Source organism: Aquarana catesbeiana, linkage group LG10 (assembly GCF_042186555.1).
Source record: "Aquarana catesbeiana isolate 2022-GZ linkage group LG10, ASM4218655v1, whole genome shotgun sequence".
In the NCBI taxonomy this organism is placed as follows: Eukaryota; Metazoa; Chordata; class Amphibia; order Anura; family Ranidae; genus Aquarana; species Aquarana catesbeiana.
In genome coordinates this window covers 262840155-262862667 of record NC_133333.1, presented here as the reverse complement: position 1 = coordinate 262862667, position 22513 = coordinate 262840155, and the positions used below count along the sequence as shown (strand labels likewise).

Below are 22513 nucleotides of genomic sequence, written 5' to 3'. Positions count from 1 at the left end.
CAGCGCCCTACATAGAGAGAACAGCGCCCTACATAGAGAGAACAGCGCCCTACATAGAGAGAACAGCGCCCTACATAGAGAGAACAGCGCCCTACATAGAGAGAACAGCGCCCTACATAACAGCGCCCTACATAGAGAGAACAGCGCCCTACATAACAGCGCCCTACATAGAGAGAACAGCGCCCTACATAGAGAGAACAGCGCCCTACATAGAGAGAACAGCGCCCTACATAACAGCGCCCTACATAGAGAGAACAGCGCCCTACATAACAGCGCCCTACATAGAGAGAACAGCGCCCTACATAGAGAGAACAGCGCCCTACATAGAGAGAACAGCGCCCTACATAACAGCGCCCTACATAGAGAGAACAGCGCGCTACATAGAGAGAACAGCGCCCTACATAGAGAGAACAGCGCCCTACATAGAGAGAACAGCGCCCTACATAACAGCGCCCTACATAGAGAGAACTCCGCCCTACATAGAGAGAACAGCGCCCTACATAGAGAGAACTCCACCCTACATAGAGAGAACAGCGCCCTACATAGAGAGAACAGCGCCCTACATAGAGAGAACAGCGCCCTACATAGAGAGAACAGCGCCCTACATAGAGAGAACTCCACCCTACATAGAGAGAACAGCGCCCTACATAGAGAGAACTCCGCCCTACATAGAGAGAACTCCGCCCTACATAGAGAGAACAGCGCCCTACATAGAGAGAACAGCGCCCTACATAGAGAGAACAGCGCCCTACATAGAGAGAACTCCACCCTACATAGAGAGAACAGCGCCCTACATAGAGAGAACAGCGCCCTACATAGAGAGAACTCCACCCTACATAGAGAGAACAGCGCCCTACATAGAGAGAACTCCACCCTACATAGAGAGAACAGCGCCCTACATAGAGAGAACTCCACCCTACATAGAGAGAACAGCGCCCTACATAGAGAGAACTCCACCCTACATAGAGAGAACAGCGCCCTACATAGAGAGAACTCCGCCCTACATAGAGAGAACAGCGCCCTACATAACAGCGCCCTACATAGAGAGAACTCCACCCTACATAGAGAGAACAGCGCCCTACATAGAGAGAACACTGCGCTACATAGAGAGAACAGCGCCCTACATAGAGAGAACAGCGCCCTACATAGAGAGAACAGCGCCCTACATAGAGAGAACAGCGCCCTACATAGAGAGAACAGCGCGCTACATAGAGAGAACAGCGCCCTACATAGAGAGAACAGCGCCCTACATAGAGAGAACAGCGCCCTACATAGAGAGAACAGCGCCCTACATAGAGAGAACAGCGCCCTACATAGAGAGAACAGCGCCCTACATAACAGCGCCCTACATAGAGAGAACAGCGCCCTACATAACAGCGCCCTACATAGAGAGAACAGCGCCCTACATAGAGAGAACAGCGCCCTACATAGAGAGAACAGCGCCCTACATAACAGCGCCCTACATAGAGAGAACAGCGCCCTACATAACAGCGCCCTACATAGAGAGAACAGCGCCCTACATAGAGAGAACAGCGCCCTACATAGAGAGAACAGCGCCCTACATAGAGAGAACAGCGCGCTACATAGAGAGAACTCCGCCCTACATAGAGAGAACAGCGCCCTACATAGAGAGAACTCCACCCTACATAGAGAGAACTCCGCCCTACATAGAGAGAACAGCGCCCTACATAACAGCGCCCTACATAGAGAGAACAGCACCCTACATAGAGAGAACACTGCGCTACATAGAGAGAACAGCGCCCTACATAACAGCGCCCTACATAGAGAGAACAGCGCCCTACATAGAGAGAACAGCGCCCTACATAGAGAGAACAGCGCCCTACATAGAGAGAACAGCGCCCTACATAGAGAGAACAGCGCCCTACATAACAGCGCCCTACATAGAGAGAACAGCGCCCTACATAGAGAGAACTCCGCCCTACATAGAGAGAACTCCACCCTACATAGAGAGAACTCCACCCTACATAGAGAGAACAGCGCCCTACATAGAGAGAACAGCGCCCTACATAGAGAGAACAGCGCCCTACATAGAGAGAACAGCGCCCTACATAGAGAGAACAGCACCCTACATAGAGAGAACAGCGCCCTACATAGAGAGAACAGCGCCCTACATAACAGCGCCCTACATAGAGAGAACAGCGCCCTACATAACAGCGCCCTACATAGAGAGAACAGCGCCCTACATAGAGAGAGCATTGCCCTACATAGAGAGAACAGCGCCCTACATAGAGAGAACAGCGCCCTACATAGAGAGAACAGCGCCCTACATAGAGAGAACAGCGCCCTACATAGAGAGAACAGCGCCCTACATAGAGAGAACTCCGCCCTACATAGAGAGAACAGCGCCCTACATAGAGAGAACAGCGCCCTACATAGAGAGAACAGCGCCCTACATAGAGAGAACAGCGCCCTACATAGAGAGAACAGCGCGCTACATAGAGAGAACAGCGCCCTACATAACAGCGCCCTACATAGAGAGAACAGCGCCCTACATAGAGAGAACAGCGCCCTACATAGAGAGAACAGCGCCCTACATAGAGAGAACAGCGCCCTACATAGAGAGAACAGCGCCCTACATAGAGAGAACAGCGCGCTACATAACAGCGCCCTACATAGAGAGAACAGCGCCCTACATAACAGCGCCCTACATAGAGAGAACAGCGCGCTACATAGAGAGAACAGCGCCCTACATAGAGAGAACAGCGCGCTACATAACAGCGCCCTACATAGAGAGAACAGCGCCCTACATAACAGCGCCCTACATAGAGAGAACAGCGCCCTACATAGAGAGAACAGCGCCCTACATAGAGAGAACAGCGCCCTACATAGAGAGAACAGCGCCCTACATAGAGAGAACTCCACCCTACATAGAGAGAACAGCGCCCTACATAGAGAGAACAGCGCCCTACATAGAGAGAACAGCGCCCTACATAGAGAGAACAGCGCCCTACATAGAGAGAACAGCGCCCTACATAGAGAGAACAGCGCCCTACATAGAGAGAACTCCACCCTACATAGAGAGAACAGCGCCCTACATAGAGAGAACTCCGCCCTACATAGAGAGAACTCCGCCCTACATAGAGAGAACAGCGCGCTACATAACAGCGCCCTACATAGAGAGAACAGCGCCCTACATAACAGCGCCCTACATAGAGAGAACAGCGCGCTACATAGAGAGAACAGCGCCCTACATAGAGAGAACAGCGCGCTACATAACAGCGCCCTACATAGAGAGAACAGCGCCCTACATAACAGCGCCCTACATAGAGAGAACAGCGCCCTACATAGAGAGAACAGCGCCCTACATAGAGAGAACAGCGCGCTACATAACAGCGCCCTACATAGAGAGAACAGCGCCCTACATAACAGCGCCCTACATAGAGAGAACAGCGCCCTACATAGAGAGAACAGCGCCCTACATAGAGAGAACAGCGCCCTACATAGAGAGAACAGCGCCCTACATAGAGAGAACAGCGCCCTACATAGAGAGAACTCCGCCCTACATAGAGAGAACAGCGCCCTACATAGAGAGAACAGCGCCCTACATAGAGAGAACAGCGCCCTACATAGAGAGAGCATTGCCCTACATAGAGAAAACACCGCTCTGCCCCCCCCCCCCAGCAATGACCTCTGCCCTCCCATAGCAGTATCCTCTGCCCACCTTCACATTCCTCCCCTCCCCCCCCAAAGCAGTGTCCTCTGTCCCCTTCACATAACCCCTTTCCCCACAATAGTGCCCTCTGCCCTTCTTCCCCATAGCAATGTCCTCTGCTCCTTTGACATCTTTGTTACAGGAGTCAATTTGGGCGGGGGGCTTGTGGACCCCAGCTTACCTTGGAGAGCTCTGGAAACTCCTTGTCCAGCACCCCCTCCTATGTGTAATATATATCCTGTGTTTATTAAGGGCACAGGGTGACCGAGAACACCAGTCGGGTCTGAACTAACCAGACTCCCAGTACAACCACACCGGACTTCTATATATGTGGTTTGTGATAAAAGAATGAAGAGGCTGTTTCACTTTCACCTTTCAGACTGCTATATTGTTTGAGGTGGAGTGGGGGATGGTATGTGTTTAAGTGCCTGTATCCCATTGTTCTATTGTTTCTGTTTGCCTTGGGAGCAAAGTATTATGGGATGTAGATGTGTATATGGATTAGATGCTAGAGGGGAGGGGGGGTGTTTCTCCAGCAGCCACTTCTTAAGACTGTCCACTTTTGAAAAGCTTAATATACCAGTGTGTCATGTTACTGAGAAGGTAAAGTTACCCCACCCTGTGTCATTATGTAAAGAAGGGGGGATTGTCCCCTCAGTATATATCTCTATGTACCTGTGTTTGAATAAACAGTCTTATGCTTCTCTTCACCCTACACTGATGTCTTGACAAGTAACTGGGTGGGCGAAGGGACCTTGGATCGTGCTGGTACCGGGCAAGGGAAGCTTATATGGTGGACATACTCCTCTTGAGTACAGGGGTCCGTCACAGGGCTTCCTTCCTGTAAACACCTCCATACCAACACCGGGATCCAAGGTCCAGATAGCAGGAGAGGAGAGGTACAGATACCAGCCGTCATGAAAGAGGAATTCAGAAGGAGGTTGCGAGAGATACAGCACAGAGGACCAGTATTAGAGCAGGTCCTGCTGGGATGGTATGATTCTATCCACCGGCAACAAAGACGAAGAAATCGCTAGCTCACGAGCAGCACCACCAGGGAAAAATTCTCTCCTCTGTCCATGTAAGGTGCTGGTCCCAGTATGAAGTGCGAGTGCTGTTATTGGGGAAATAACTGAACCAGGAGTGAACAGCTGAGTTAAGCAGGCTGATCCGGGCAGAGATGCGGTTGGACAAGAGCCACATAGCCCTCAACTGGTACAAGGCCTAAGTGTGCCTGTGGACAGCAGATGACAACCTGACAGAAGGCTTGGACTACGGCAACTTTTGTACTGGAGGCTGATCACGGATCCTGACTTTGGGAGTGATCTAGTGATCTGGATTGGCATTTGGAGGAAATCATGGATTACAGAGAATGAAGACTGAATATCTCGGACGTGCTCTGGGCACAGGAAGATTTGGAGTTTCTGGGCGTTCCGGAATGGGAGCTGGAGATCGCCTACAGACAGCTGCTAGACTCTGCTCAGCAGCAGGGCTGCACTCCCTTTGCCTATCCAGAAGTACCAGCAGACAGTCCTGAAATCACGATAGAAGTGTCGGCAATGGGGCAGAGTAACAGTGTGCTTTGCTCACATCCAGCTATGGAAACGGAGCTCTTATGGCGGATGCAGAAAGTTTTAACTCATCTGGATGAACCTGTTTTTGCACAGGACAAGCTTGGATGGAGGAATACTTTTGTCCAGCAGCCGGATAAGTGTATGGGAGATAGAGCAGCCAGCTCATCTTCCCATTTGCGGTTCAAGGGCTTGGGAGAAGAGGAAGCCGTCCTTATTCCCCAGCCACAGAAAGTATGGATTTAATCGACTTTTCATTGAAGGATGTAACATTCACTGAAATTCAAACTCAAGAGCTAACAACAGGGCAGAGCTCTCCTGGCCTCTGCCCAGCAACAGTAACATCTTCTTTTTATGGACAGGAGATATTGTACCTCTATCCTCAGACACCAGTTCCATAGACAGGGGATTTAATAGACTTTTCTGCTGAGGAAGAACAACCTGGTCAGCCTCCAGCAGAAGAGCTGGCATCAGGGCTAAATATCACTAAGCTCTGCCCAGCACCAACAGCGGCTTCGGCCTTCCTGAGAGAAGAGGCAGTTGGCATTTCTCCCACAACACTGACAGAGACATGGGATTTCCTGCCAGCAGCATCTGTGGAGTTACCAGAAACTTCTCCAGCTGAAGCGCTGACAACCGGACAGAGACCTCTGCCTTACATTAGCAGCAGTTCCGGAGGTCCAGTGGAAGAAGGTGGCAGTCACTCCTCAGCAGCAGATCAGGATCCAGGGGGAGAAGGGAGAGGAGGTGTTTGTCCTTCCTCCCAAATAGGCAGCCAGGGTGGGGAAACAGTCTTTCCTCCCCAGCAAGCATCCGTGCACCTGGGAGACAGTACCAGAGACAAGTCATCCCAGCAGCCAGATGAGGATAAGGGAGATGGAGCAGCCGGCTTCCCTTCCCAGCAGCAGACGGCACCCCAGAATGATGCCACCAACCCAGCAGAAGAGTTGGCAACAGAGCAGCATGCTGCTGGCCTCTGCCCTCAACTAACAAAAGATGGATTTCTTGTGGTAGTGGATGGGACTGCGGTCTTCACCTGTATATCCCAGGGATGCTGGGCAGTCGGCTCAGATTCCCAGCAGCATGACGGAGTGAGCCCAGTCACCCTGTCTTTTCTCTCAGTGGATGAAAAGACTTCAGGGAGAAGAGCCGATCCACGCATCTCCCAATCGGCGGTATGTTCTATGAGAGAGGCAGAGATTAGCTGGGTGAGTAATGCTCTGTGTGGGGAAATTTGTTTGGGGTACTGTGTGGGTACGGGCATTGGGGGACTGGAACTACGGACTAACTTCAAAGTCAACATGTTTGGGGTCTCCTTCTGTGTTAGTCCCTTGTCGAAAGGGGAGATATGTGACAGGAGTCACTTTGGGCAGAGGGTTTGTGGAACCCAGCTTACTTTAGGTCGGGAAACTCCTTGTCCAGCTCCCCCAGCCCCTCCTATGTGTAAGTTACCCTGTGTCTATTAGGGGCACAGGGTGACTGAGAACCTCAGTCGGGTCTGCACTAACCAGACTCCCAGTACAACCACATCGGACTCGGCATTTCCTTTTACCCCTGTTATCCTGGGTTCTATGTGTGTGGTTTGTGCTGAAAGAATGAAGGGGCTCTTTCACTTGGGACATTAATATTTCTGAACAATATCTCTCAAGAAATATATGAAGATAAAACATTTCACCTTTCAGACTGCTAGATAGTTTGAGGTGGGGTGGGGGTTATTATGTGTTTGTTAAGTTCCTGTATTCCATTGTTCTAAAGTGGAGGGGGGATTTCTCCAGCAGCCCCTCCTAAAGACGCTGTACTGTTGGAAAGTTGAATATACCGGTGTGTCATGTTACTGGAGGAGGTAAAGTTTACCCCGCCCTTTGTCATTATGCAAAGAAGGGGGATTGTCCCCCGAACGTATATCTTTGTGTCTGTGTTTGAATAAACAGTCTTATGCTTCTCTTCACCCTACGCTGATGTCTCAACAAGTGACTGGGTGAGCTGAGGGATCTTGGATCGTGCTGCTAGCGAGCAAGGGAAGCTTATACGGCGGACATACTCCTCCTGAGTACAGGGGTCCATCACAATCCCCCCTCTCCCCACAATAGTGTCCTCTGCCCTCTTTAGCCAGTTAACGCTGAAAGTTACCCTGGCCAGCTCCCGCCCTCGGTCGTCTGTCCAGAGGTGTGTAGCATCCTGTTCTCCTTGAGGAAGGATGAGCGAGAAGGCAGGGGGAGGGACTGACGCCGAAGTAGCGGGGTTCAGCAAGGCAGAGAAGTGCTCCCAATCTACCCGACACAGCCAACAGGTCGCTCAGGATTGACGGGTTGCTGACCCCCTGTTTAAACTTGGCGCCGGGATTATGTGTACAGGTCTGAATGGAGCCTTATGTCAGTGAGAGGGTTAACACAACAAATGGCCAGACTAATGGACAGGGGTGTCCCGAAAGGGGAGGGGCAGAGGCTTCTATTGGAGACATTGGGACTCCTCCCCATATATCTGAACCTATGGACTGATGAAGCCAATGTCAGCTATCTTGGTCTGCACTTCTCAGGGGTGGGACAAGTCTACAAGTATGAAGCCCGATGTGAAATCTCACCATCTGAGGAATCCTTCATCTCGGCTGAACCAACTCCGGAGGCGCTCGTCTTCTCTGCTTTATTGGGACTCAACTTCTTCTTACCATGAAGGGACCTCCTCCTCCCTGCAAGTCAAACAAACAGGAGTGTGAGAACCACCAGGACAGACCGACTCACAGACCACTGCCCATCGCAGGCCGCCACTCATCACAGGCCGCCACCCATCACAGGCCGCCACCCATCACAGAGCACCGCCCATCACAGGTCGCCGCCCATTGCAGAGCACCCACCTCCCAACTTACAGGACTTAAAGGATCTGCTACTGACGGCTTGGTGCCAGACACCCCAGCATATCTTCAGAGGTCAAGTGGGGTCCATGGTGGGGGGGGGTCAGGCTGATCACTATATACAGTGCCTTGAGAAAGTATTCATACCCCTTGACATTTTCCATATTTTGTCATGTTACAACCAAAACTGTAAATACATTTTATTGGGATTTTATGTGATAGACCAACACAAAGTGGCTCATAATTGTGAAGTGGAAGAAAAATGATAAATGATATAAATAAATATGTGAAAAGTGTGGGGGGGGGGCATTTGTATTTAGCCCCCTTTACTCTGATACCCCCTAACTAAAATCTAGTGGAACCAATTGCCTTCAGAAGACACCTAATTAGTAAATAAAGTCCTGTGTGTAATTTTATCTCAGTGAAAATACAGCTGTTCTGTGAAGTCCTCAGAGGTTTGTTAAGAGAACCTTAGTGAACAAACAGCATCATGAAGGCCAAGGAACACACCAGTCAGGTCAGGGATAAAGTTGTGGAGAAGTATAAAGCAGGGTTAGGTTATAAAAAAAATCTCCCAAGCTTTGAACATCTCACAGGGCTCTGTTCAATCCATCATCGGAAAATGGAAAGAGTATGGCACAACTGCAAACCTACCAAGACATGGCCGTCCACCTAAACTGACCGGCCGGGCAAGGAGAGCATTCATCAGAGAAGAGCCAAGAGGTCCATGGTAACTCTGGAGGAGCTGCAGAGATCCACAGCTCAGGTGGGAGAATCTGTCCACAGGACAACTATTAGTCGTGTTCTCCACAAATCTGCCCTTTATGGAAGAGTGACAAGAAGAAAGACATTGGTGAAAGAAAGTCATAAGAAGTCCTGTTTGTAGTTTGTGAGAAGCCATGTGGAGGACACAGCAAACATGTGGAAGAAGGTGATCTGGTCACATGAGACCAAAATTCAACTTTATGGCCTAAAAGTAAAACGCTATGTGTGGAGAAAACTAACACTGCACATCACCCTGAACACACCATCCCCACCGTGAAACATGGTGGTGGCAGCATCATGTGGTGGGGATGGTTTTCTTCAGCAGGAACAGGGAAGCTGGTCAGAGTTGATGGGAAGATGGATGGAGCCAAATACAGGACAATCGAATGCCCCGTACACACAGAATTTCCGACAGAAAAAAATCAGATGGGAGCTTTTCATCGTATATTCCGACTGTGTGTATGCCCCATCGGACTTTTTACGTCGAAAATTCAGACGGACTTAGATAGAGAACATGTTCTATATTTCTCCTATCGGGAAAACCGCTCGTCTGTATGCTGTTCCGACGTACCAAAAATGACGCATGCTCTGAAGCAAGTACGAGACGTCGTACGTGTTGTACGTCACTGCGTTCTTGACAGTCGGAATTTTTTGTGACCGTGTGTATGCAAGACAGCTTGAGCGGAAACCTTCAGAGTTTATTCCGATGGCAAAACCGGTCGTGTGTACAGGGCATTAGAAGAAAACCTGTTAGAGTCTACAAAAGACTTGAGACCGGGGCGGAGGTTCACCTTCCAGCAGGACAACGACCCGAAACATCCAGCCAGAGCTACAATGGAATGGTTTAGATCAAAGCATATTCATGTGTTAGAATGGCCCAGTCACAGTCCAGACCTAAATCACATTGAGAATCTGTGGCCAGACTTGAAAATTGCTGCTCACAGATGCTCTCCATCCAATCTGACAGAGCTTGAGATATTTTACAAAGAAGAATGGGCAAAAATGTCCCTCTCTAGATGTGCAAAGCTGGTAGAGACATCCCCAAAAAGACTTGCAGCTGTAATTGCAGATCTGCAAAGTATTGACTCCGGGGGGCGCCATACAAATGCACGCCACAGTTTACAGTAGACACAGTCCCCCCAGTACAGTCACAGCCCCCCCAGTCCCCCTCAGTACAGACACTGTCCCCTCAGTACGGACATACTCCCCCCAGTACGGACAAGCCTCACCTGCACACACCTGGAGAAAATGGTAAATACACTTTGTTTAAAAGTTTCCTTTTCTTTAGTAGATGCCGATTTAACGTGCACATCTATTGAGGCCATGGCTGCAGGAAATTACTCAACAAGGACCCCCAATGGAGGGGGGGGGGGGATCTCCGGGGATCAGATTCATGAAAGCTGCATGTCTCCATACATCCATGTCTCAATTCCTCCCTCTATCCATCCACGTCTCCATCCATTCATGTCTCCATCCATCCACCCACCCATGTCTCCATCAATCCATTCGTGTCTCCACCCTTCCCACTATCCATGTCTCCATTCCTCCCTCCATCCCACCATCAATTGTTTCCATCCTTCCATGTCTCCAACCCTTCCTCCATCCATGTCTACATCTGTCAATCCATCCAGGTCTCCAACCATTCATTTCTCCATTAATCCATCCACATCTCCATCCATCCATGTCTCCATCCAACCATCTATGTCTCCAACAATCCATTCACGTCTCCACCCATCCACGTCTCCATCCATCCAAGTCTCCATCTCTCCCTCACTCCATCCATCCATGTCTCCATCCATCCACGTCTCCATCCCTCCAATCATGTCTCCATTAATCCATCCATGTCTAAATCGATCCATGTCTCCAACAATCCATCCACGTCTCCATCAATCCATCCACGTCTCCATCCATCCATGTCTCCACCCATCTACATCTCCACCCATCCACGTCTCCATCAATCCATCCACGTCTCCATCCATCCCTCCATCCATCCACATCTCCATCCTCATCTCCATCCATCCATGCCTCCTTCCATCCATCCACGTCTCCATCCATCCATGTCTCCACCCATCCACATCTTTATCCATCCACGTCTCCATCCATCCATGTCTTCATCTATCCACATCTCCATCTATCCACGTCTCCAACAATTCATCCACGTCTTCATCCATGAATCCATGTCTCCATCAATCCATCCACTTCTCCATCCATCAATCCATCCACTTCTCCATCCATCCATCGTCTCCATCCACGTCTCTATCCATCAATCCATCCACGTCTCCATCCATGTCTCATTCCATCCACGTCTCCATCCATCCATATCTCCATCCATCCACGTATCCATCCATGCCTCCTTCCTTCCATGCCTCCTTCCTTCCATGCCTCCTTCCTTCCATCCATATCTCCTTCCATCCATGTCTCCTTCCATCTATCCATGTATCCATCCATCCATGCCTCCTTTTATCCATCCATGTATCCATGTCTCCATCCACCCACGTCTCCATCCATCAATCCATCCATGTCTCCATATCTCCATCCATATCTCCTTCCATCCATCCATGTCTCCACCCATCCATCCATGTCTCCACCCATCCACGTCTCGATCCATGTCTCCACCCATCCATGTCTCTATCCATCAATCAATCTACCCACGTCTCCATCCATCCATCAAATCATGTCTCCATCCATGTCTCCCTCCATCCATTCCTCCATCCATCTGAGTCTCAGCGTTGGAGGCTCTTTCCCACCAAAATCTTTCAGAACCTCCAAATTCTGAGTCCCAAATGAAGATTTAATAATCCTGGGAAAACTGCATGTTCGTTTTCCCTTTCTATCAGATCACCCTAGAACCCCTCACCCTGCATGGGTGAAAAACCACGATTGCTTCAACTCCTTCTCACCACCCCTTAAAAAGGGACCACAACAAAAACCACAGTGATATACACCAATCATCCATAACATTCTGACCACTGACAAGTAAAGGGAATAACATTGATTATCTAGTTACAAATGCATCGGAAAGTGGGTTGGATTTATTCGCAGCAAGTGAACATGTTGACCCTGAACTTGATGTGTTGAAAGCAGAAAAAAAAATGGACAAGTGTAAAGATTGGAGAAACTTAGACAAGGAGCAAATTGTAATGCCTAGAACAGCCTTTTTCAACCAGGGTGCCCGGGTACACTGGGGTGCCTGTGGTTTCTTCAGGGGTGCCTTGGCAAAATGCCTAAAAATAGGATCAAAAATTGTATAGAAGCCAGAAGGTGGATGAAGCCTGACTATTACACAAAGCCATGGGATTTGTCCACCATTACAACTTCCCAGACACCGGCATCCTGACAACCAATTACGTCATCAGTTGATAAGGAGGATGTCTGTTGCCTCCACAGTATCCTTGCTGGACCCTCCTGTGCCTCTCTCTCAGCACTGGGGTCACAATAGCTGACTGATAGAGAGAAATTGAGGGAGAAGGGAAACATAGGAATACTAGTCAGTACCAGTGTGCAAAAGTGTATTTGCTTTGGAAGAATAAATCACCTCTAACATTGGGTGTCCTTCATGTGGGGGTGTTGCTGTGTTATGTAAACCTATTTATTAATTTTTTTTCTTCTACAGGGGGAAAGCGCAAAACCTATTAGAATCGTTTTTTACATTTTAGAATGCGGCACCTTGAGATGGTCCATAATTTACCCTGACTGAAAAAAGGTTGAGATATACTGGCCTAGACGACTGGGTCAGATCAACTTCAACACTACAGCTCTTCTGGGATATTCCCAGTCTGCAGTGGTCGGAACCAACCAAAAGGGGTCCAAGGAAGGAGAACTGGCCAACTGGCGACAGGGTGATGGTTGGCCAAGGCTCATTGATGGAGTTGGGAGGGAAGGCTCATTGATGGAGGTGGGGAGGGAAGGATCATTGATGGAGGTGGGGAGGGAAGGATCATTGATGGAGGTGGGGAGGGAAGGATCATTGATGGAGGTGGGGAGGGAAGGCTCATTGATGGACGTGGAGAGCGAAGGCTCATTGATGGAGGTGGGGAGGTAAGACGCATTGATGGAGGTGGGGAGGTAAGACTCATTGATTGAGGTTGGAGGGGGGTGGCTCATTGATCAGAACTGGAGCATGGAGCAATGGAAGAAGGTGGCCTGGTCTGAGAAATTCAAGAATGGTTTGAGGAACACAACAATGAGTTTGAGGTGTTGACTTGGCCTCAAATTCCAAAAAAAATTCCAAAAAGACTGATCCATTGAGGCCCCACCTCCCAACTTACAGGACCTGCTAATGACAGCTTGGTGCCAGATACCACAGCTTGCCTTCAGAGGTCTAGTGGAGTCCATGCCTGGACGGGTCAGGAAAGGGAAATCTACTCAATTTTAGGGTGGTGGTCATAATGTTGTGTCTGACTGGTGTACATCTGCCTTCCTGGACCTAGCCTTTGGTCTCCTGTACAGGGGAAAAGTAAACTCCATCATTTATCAACCTAAATGTCCTCCAGGTGGGCTTAAATCTGTTTGAATTCACTGACTAATCTTGTCTGACACTCAACTAAAATACTGGAAGTGACGGAGCGCTCCTCCGTCAGGTGAAGAGTTCACACTACGAGAATAATTTTTCCTGGGAAATGTAATTTTACAATTCACACGGCATGCTCTTCTGAGTCAGAGACCGCGAAGGACAATGAAGCGTGCCACTGACCACACAACCAGGTCATTGAACGTTCTGTAGAACGCATTCAAGAAAGGAGCGCATGTCACACAGTCCAGGAAAGGCCTCTCTTTGCAGCGATGTTACGTATTTATTAGTAGACGGTGGCACCATGAGTTCCTGGAGCATCTGATGGCACAATCCGGCCCGCCACAGAGTTGAGATGGTGGGGTTGGATGAGCAATCGCTGGGAGGTTTCTAAACTTCTACAGATTAAATTGTCTGATTTCTGCTTCTACCAAAACCACAGAATTTGGCTTCTACAGAACACTGAGTACATAAGGAAATCGGGAGATTTTCAGCTGGATAGACATCTTTTGTTTTTTCCTCGCTAATGTGACCCCTCCTCCCCTCCCTTGTTCAATAACACGAACATTGCGCCAAACTAAACATTGGCATATGTGATTGCAAAGGGCAAACCTGGTACCCGAGGAAAGTCAACCTCACTCGCGTGTCCTCCGAAGGTTCCCAATTACATCCCAAGTAGCAGCGACTAAGGCTGGCCACATCCAGACCATTATTTCCAGAATTCGGAAATGAGGAATTTCTTGCAACATAACAGAGTTTTACTTACAATGGTTCAATGAGTCAATACACTGCGTCTCACCAGGACAAAGATCATCACATATGGATGAGGATTGAAGGGAAATGATAAGGAAACTGCACACAACCCTAACATGCCCATTAGTATGAAGTTGCCCCCCTATACCATCTTCCACTCTTCTGGGACGGATTTCCACAAGATTTTGGAGGGTGTCTGTGTGAATTTGTGGCCATCTGTGAGGTCAGGTACTGATGTTGGATGAGAAGACCTAGCTCATCATCTCAAAGGTGATCTGTAGGGATGAGGTCAGGGCTCTGTGCAGGACACTCCTCCACACCAAACTAGTCACACAACGTCTTTATGGAGCAGGGTCAAACTGGTTAACCCAGGTCTTTATGGAACTGGTCAACCCAGGTCTTTATTGAACTGGTTCAAAACTGGTCACACCATGTTTTTATGGAGCAGGTCCAAGTTGTCAACCCAGGTCTTTATGGAGCTGGTCCAAACTGGTCAACATATGTCTTTATGGAACTGGTCCAGACTGGTCACACCATGTCTTTATAAAGCTGGGGGGGAGGGGGTGCACAGTCAATCTGGAACAGAAAAGGGTCTTCACCAAACTGTTACCACAAGGTTGGAAGAGCACGACTGTCTCCCATGTCTTTGTATGATGGAGTATTACCAGGACCCTACACTGGAGACACCTGAACCCCATTATTTTCACATACATTGGGTCATATAAATGGTAGACATGATGGTCGGGTACCATGTACATTTTCAGTTGGCCATTCTTGTCCTTCACACACCTCTTCTAGTCTTTGTACTTCCCGGTTCAGATCTCTGCTCACCAGACATACGCCATCAATCGGGCTGACTGGCCAATGAGGAAGGAGAGAGGGGACACAGGAAACAGAATTGTTACCACCACAGAAATCACAAGACCCGCCTCTTTCTTCGATGGAAGTTGAGTAAAAGATTTATTGATAACTCAGTGAAAATTGCAATTTCCGGAGGACCTGTTCAGCATGATGATAGAAACGTCTACAAATAAACTGAGTATTAGAATTGTCATCCAAAATGAACAAATAATCCTTAAAGCAGAACTCCATCCAGAAACAACAAGATAAAAATAAATGGCCCCAAAAAGATAAAGTAACAAAAAACTGCGAAATTCACCTTCAATCCAGAGATCCTCCATATAGATCTTTATATCAATAGAGGGACCACCAGCAAGAGAAAAGAGGTCCTGATTCCTCTATATAGATCTTTATATGACTAGAGGGGTCACCAGCAGGAGGTCCTGATTCCTCTATATAGATCTTTATATCACTAGAGGGGTCACCAGCAGGAGGAATGAGGTCCTGATTCCTCTATATAGATCTTCATATCACTAGAGGGGTCACCAGCAGGAGGAATGAGGTCCTGATTCCTCTATATAGATCTTCATATCACTAGAGGGATCACCAGCAGGAGGAATGAGGTCCTGATTCCTCTATATAGATCTTCATATCACTAGAGGGGTCACCAGCAGGAGGAATGAGGTCCTGATTCCTCTATATAGATCTTTATATCACTAGAGGTGTCACCGGCAGGAAGAAGGAGGTCCTGATTCCTCTATATAGATCTTTATATCACTAGAGGGGTCACCAGCAGGAGGAATGAGGTCCTGATTCCTCTATATAGATCTTCATATCACTAGAGGGATCACCAGCAGGAGGAAGGAGGTCCTGATTCCTCTATATAGATCTTTATATCACTAGAGGGGTCACCAGCAGGAGGAATGAGGTCCTGATTCCTCTATATAGATCTTTATATCACTAGAGGGGTCACCAGCAGGAGGAATGAGGTCCTGATTCCTCTATATAGATCTTTATATCACTAGAGGTGTCACCGGCAGGAAGAAGGAGGTCCTGATTCCTCTATATAGATCTTTATATCACTAGAGGGATCACCGGCGGGAGGAATGATGTCCTGATTCCTCTATATAGATCTTTATATCACTAGAGGGATCACCGGCGGGAGGAAGGAGGTCCTGATTCCTCTATATAGATCTTTATATCACTAGAGGGATCACCAGCAGGAGGAAGGAGGTCCTGATTCCTCTATATAGATCTTTATATCACTAGAGGGATCACCAGGAGGAAGGAGGTCCTGATTCCTCTATATAGATCTTTATATCACTAGAGGGGTCACCAGCAGGAGGAAGGAGGTCCTGATTCCTCTATATAGATCTTTATATCACTAGAAGGGTCACCAGCAGGAGGAAGGAGGTCCTGATTCCTCTATATAGATCTTTATATCACTAGAGGGATCACTAGCAGGAGGAAGGAGGTCCAGTTCTCGAGACTTCACTTACAGAAAGATATTGATAAGAAAGTACGAGTCCAGAGACAGGTAACAAAAATGGTGAAAGGTTTGGGGGATAAAACATATCGAGAGAGACTTCAGGAACTGAGTATGTAGAGTCTGGAGGAAAGAAGGGAAAGGAGAGACATGATTGAAACCTTTAAATACATCAAGGGTGTGAATAAGGTTCAGGAAGGTGGTTTTTCAATGCAGTTACACAGTTACATAGTCCGTCTGAAAAAAGACACAAATCCATCTAGTTCAACCAAAGAAATATATATGAATAAATACGAAACCAAAATCAAGAACACGGGGACATGACCTCTAACTGGAGGAAAGTTCAAAACTAATCTTAGAAAGTATTATCTTACTGAAAAAGGGTGGTTGATGATTGGAATAAACTTCCAACAGAGGTAGTCAGACAGTCAACAGTAAATGGCTTCAAACATGCTTGGGATAAACATAGATCTATAGTCAGACAACGAAAAATGTGCAGATTCGATGGACTACTCAGTTTTTTTCTGCTGTCACTTTTCTAGAGGCCGATATCGGGTCCCATCCAGGGACTGACACTGCCCGTATTTATACATTTATTGAAGATTTATTGATGTTCACAGAGCTGCAATCGCCATTCATTCGTGATTTTAGTCTGAAGTTCAGCTTTCTGCTTCCATTTTCTGTAGATATTTAAATCTGGTCTTGAATGTCTCTTAGGGACTTCAATGGGGGAGGGGTTCCTGGGTCTGCAAACCTGCTGTGGCCCTTATGAGGGGTCCCAAGCCCCCCACCTCCGGGTTCTACCATCCCCCGTTCTTCTGGATCTGTATAATGGAGAATGGAAGAGCAGATCTCAAGAGGTGGGAACACCAAAAACTCCCAGGAGGTGGGAACAGAGCTGGAGATTATGGGGCCGACTCCACCCACCAGGATCCACCAATAAGTAAGACCTCCTTTTGGGCGGAGCCAAGTTCTATATTGATCTGTATTGGGGATTGTATTATCAGATGTCGGAAGGTAATCGGAGTTCGGTGAAAACGTGTCTGAGAATAGTGTCTGTGACATCGGATGGTGGAAGTGGAGGTCAGTGACCCCCCCCCCCATAGGAGGAAGAAGAAATCATCCATTGGGGTAGATTATACTGGCGCTGCATCGGCATCACCAACACAAAGCAGGAGGGGGGAGGGGAAGACCGGCCCACAGTGAGTCTTATGAGGACGGACGGCTCCTGCAGGGGGGGGGGGGGCAATCTCTCCAATCAGGAGAAAGACACACTAAAGATGGTGCTGGCAATCCGGGGGGTGGAGGGAAGGCAAAGCTTCCCGAAAATCTAACCTCCTAGTAACTCGTTTATCGAACGTCTCAGGTAAATGTGTGTGCTGACTACAAGATAACGAAGGTGAACGTTCAAGGTGTGATTGTGAGCGCAGACAAAGGCGAACGTTAGATCAGATTTGGGCTCTATTTAGACTTGTGTGACTTGTCATGTGACTTTAGACCCCATCGCATCCCATGTTTCCCAATGAGTACCGGTCATATCTGTGCGACTAAAGTTACAGCGACTTTAAGGCAGAGCCTGACTTTCATGCAGCTTCAGGGCCATAAACTTCAATGTAAACCCTCAAAAGTCGCATGAAAGTTGCACCTGCATGAGATACATGTAACTCTAAGACACAGCCTTAACCTATCCCTAACCTAACCCTAACCTTACCCACAGCCCCAAGACACAGCCTTAACCTATCCCTAACCTAACCTAACCTTACCCACAGCCCCAAGACACAGCCTTAACCTATCCCTAACCTAACCTAACCTTACCCACAGCCCAAAGACACAGCCTTAACCTATCCCTAACCTAACCTAACCTAACCTAACCTATCCCTAACCTAACCTAACCTTACCCACAGCCCCAAGACACTGCCTTAACCTATCCCTAACCTAACCTAACCCTAACCTTACCCACAGCCCCAAGACACAGCCTTAACCTATCCCTAACCTAACCTAACCTATCCCTAACCTTACCCACAGCCCCAAGACACAGCCTTAACCTATCCCTAACCTAACCTAACCTAACCTAACCCTAACCTAACCTATCCCTAACCTAACCTAACCTAACCTTACCCACAGCCCCAAGACACTGCCTTAACCTATCCCTAACCTAACCTATCCCTAACCTTACCCACAGCCCCAAGACACAGCCTTAACCTATCCCTAACCTAACCTAACCTAACCCTAACCTATCCCTAACCTAACCTTACCCAAAGCCCCAAGACACTGCCTTAACCTATCCCTAACCTAACCTAACCCTAACCTTACCCACAGCCCCAAGACACAGCCTTAACCTATCCCTAACCTAACCTAACCTAACCTATCCCTAACCTTACCCACAGCCCCAAGACACAGCCTTAACCTATCCCTAACCTAACCTAACCTAACCCTAACCTAACCTAACCTTACCCACAGCCCCAAGACACTGCCTTAACCTATCCCTAACCTTACCCACAGCCCCAAGACACAGCCTTAACCTATCCCTAACCTAACCTAACCTAACCCTAACCTAACCTAACCTTACCCACAGCCCCAAGACACTGCCTTAACCTATCCCTAACCTAACCCACAGCCCCAAGACACTGCCTTAACTTATCCCTAACCTAACCTAACCTATCCCTAACCTTACCCACAGCCCAAAGACACAGTCCTAACCTAACACTAGCAATAATACTAGCCTAGCCATAAATCACTGCAGCAGGCAAAGGAATTGTGTCCCACCATGCATGTGATCATTGGTCAAAGCCAAAATCGCATTGAAAAGTCACAATGGAAATCGCAGGATTTTGGAGTCGCACAAGGGTGAATGGAGTCTTACCAAATCAGGCCAGATAGGAAGGAAGAGGGCAGCGATGAGTGAGAATCCCCCCCCCCCCGCAGGTAATGGCGGTTTCCATGGTGCCCTGGATCTGGTCACATGCTGAGGAGTATCGGGACTCAGATATTCGGTCAAGAGGACGAAGAGGCGCAGCGGGTCACATGACCTAAAATCAGCAAGCGTAGGTCACATGACCTGGAAAATGACAACAAACACCAAACCCACCTCATCGCCCTCCACACCTTAACCGCGAGAAATACGGGGCGCCCCCTGCTGACCGCTCTCCTCATCTTCACTTTACGAATCACCGACTTCCTGTATTTCCAACATTATTCAAAGACAATCGAATCTCTCCAATTCCTGCTGAACCCGACCAAATTCAAACTGCCATCCACCAACATCACTGGAGCCAATGGAGGAGGAATTCAAACTAGAAGCTGGAAATATTGTCAGCTGAACAGCAACTGCATCCAGTCAGAGACATCCTCCAATCAATATGTCACCCAATCAGAGGCATCCTCCAATCAATATGTCACCCAATCAGAGGCATCCTCCAATCAATATGTCACCCAATCAGAGGCATCCTCCAATCAATATGTCACCCAATCAGAGGCATCCTCCAATCAATATATCACCCAATCAGAGGCATCCTCCAATCAATATGTCACCCAATCAGAGGCATCCTCCAATCAATATGTCACCCAATCAGAGGCATCCTCCAATCAATATGTCACCCAATCAGAGGCATCCTCCAATCAACATATCACCCAATCAGAGGCATCCTCCAATCAACATATCACCCAATCAGAGGCATCCTCCAATCAATATGTCACCCAATCAGAGGCATCCTCCAATCAATATGTCACCCAATCAGAGGCATCCTCCAATCAATATGTCACCCAATCAGAGGCATCCTCCAATCAACATATCACCCAATCAGAGGCATCCTCCAATCAACATATCACCCAATCAGAGGCATCCTCCAATCAATATGTCACCCAATCAGAGGCATCCTCCAATCAATATGTCACCCAATCAGAGGCATCCTCCAATCAATATGTCACCCAATCAGAGGCATCCTGCAATCAGATGTAGTCACTGTATAGGTACTCTGGCGGCTGGCTGTCATTCAATCCTCAGGAACAAGGATCTCGGGGTGATAATAGTGATGGGGGGACAGATCTCGGGGTGATAATAGTGATGGGGGGACAGATCTCGGGGTGATAATAGTGATGGGGGGACAGATCTCAGGGTGATAATAGTGATGGGGGGACAGATCTCGGGGTGATAATAGTGATGGGGGGACAGATCTCGGGGTGATAATAGTGATGGGGGGACAGATCTCGGGGTGATAATAGTGATGGGGGGACAGATCTCGGGGTGATAATAGTGATGGGGGGGACAGATCTCGGGGTGATAATAGTGATGGGGGGACAGATCTCGGGGTGATGTTAGTGATGGGGGGACAGATCTCGGGGTGATAATAGTGATGGGGGGGGACAGATCTCGGGGTGATGATGGTGATGGGGGGACAGATCTCGGGGTGATGATGGTGATGGGGGGACAGATCTCGGGGTGATAATAGTGATGGGGGGGACAGATCTCGGGGTGATAATAGTGATGGGGGGACAGATCTCGGGGTGATGATAGTGATGGGGGGGACAGATCTCGGGGTGATAATAGTGATGGGGGGACAGATCTCGGGGTGATGATAGTGATGGGGGGACAGATCTCGGGGTGATAATAGTGATGGGGGGACAGATCTCGGGGTGATGATGGTGATGGGGGGACAGATCTCGGGGTGATAATAGTGATGGGGGGACAGATCTCGGGGTGATAATAGTGATGGGGGACAGATCTCGGGTGATAATAGTGATGGGGGGACAGATCTCGGGGTGATAATAGTGATGGGGGGACAGATCTCGGGTGATAATAGTGATGGGGGACAGATCTCGGGGTGATAATAGTGATGGGGGGACAGATCTCGGGGTGATAATAGTGATGGGGGACAGATCTCGGGGTGATAATAGTGATGGGGGGGACAGATCTCGGGGTGATAATAGTGATGGGGGGACAGATCTCAGGGTGATAATAGTGATGGGGACAGATCTCAGGGTGATAATAGTGATGGGGGGACAGATCTCGGGGTGATGATGGTGATGGGGGGGACAGATCTCGGGGTGATAATAGTGATGGGGGACAGATCTCGGGGTGATAATAGTGATGGGGGACAGATCTCGGGGTGATGATAGTGATGGGGGGGGACAGATCTCGGGGTGATGATAGTGATGGGGGGGACAGATCTCGGGGTGATGATAGTGATGGGGGGGACAGATCTCGGGGTGATAATAGTGATGGGGGACAGATCTCGGGGTGATGATAGTGATGGGGGACAGATCTCGGGGTGATAATAGTGATGGGGGACAGATCTCAGGGTGATAATAGTGATGGGGACAGATCTCGGGGTGATAATAATGATTGGGGGGACAGATCTCGGGGTGATAATAGTGATGGGGGGACAGATCTCGGGGTGATAATAGTGATGGGGGGACAGATCTCGGGTGATAATAGTGATGGGGGGACAGATCTCAGGGTGATAATAGTGATGGGGGGACAGATCTCGGGGTGATAATAGTGATGGGGGGACAGATCTCGGGGTGATAATAGTGATGGGGGGACAGATCTCGGGGTGATAATAGTGATGGGGGACAGATCTCAGGGTGATAATAGTGATGGGGGGACAGATCTCGGGGGTGATAATAGTGATGGGGGGACAGATCTCGGGGTGATAATAGTGATGGGGGGACAGATCTCGGGGTGATAATAGTGATGGGGGGACAGATCTCGGGGTGATAATAGTGATGGGGGGGACAGATCTCGGGGTGATAATAGTGATGGGGGGACAGATCTCGGGGTGATAATAGTGATGGGGGACAGATCTCAGGGTGATAATAGTGATGGGGGGACAGATCTCGGGGTGATAATAGTGATGGGGGGACAGATCTCGGGATGATAATAGTGATGGGGGGGACAGATCTCGGGGTGATAATAGTGATGGGGGACAGATCTCAGGGTGATAATAGTGATGGGGGGACAGATCTCGGGGTGATAATAGTGATGGGGGACAGATCTCGGGGTGATAATAGTGATGGGGGACAGATCTCAGGGTGATAATAGTGATGGGGGGACAGATCTCGGGGTGAT

The 22513-nt window shown here is 48.7% G+C and overlaps 1 protein-coding gene across 1 annotated transcript in view; it reads right to left on the bottom strand.

Annotated features, from left to right (window-relative positions):
- The window catches only part of PRDM2 (PR/SET domain 2), a gene marked incomplete in the record, with an annotated part of 84192 nt that overhangs the window by 16890 nt on the left and 44789 nt on the right, over positions 1-22513 (bottom strand). Inside the window, 1 exon segment of the mRNA XM_073603736.1 lies at positions 7826-7926. Coding sequence (XP_073459837.1) covers positions 7826-7926 — 101 coding nt within the window.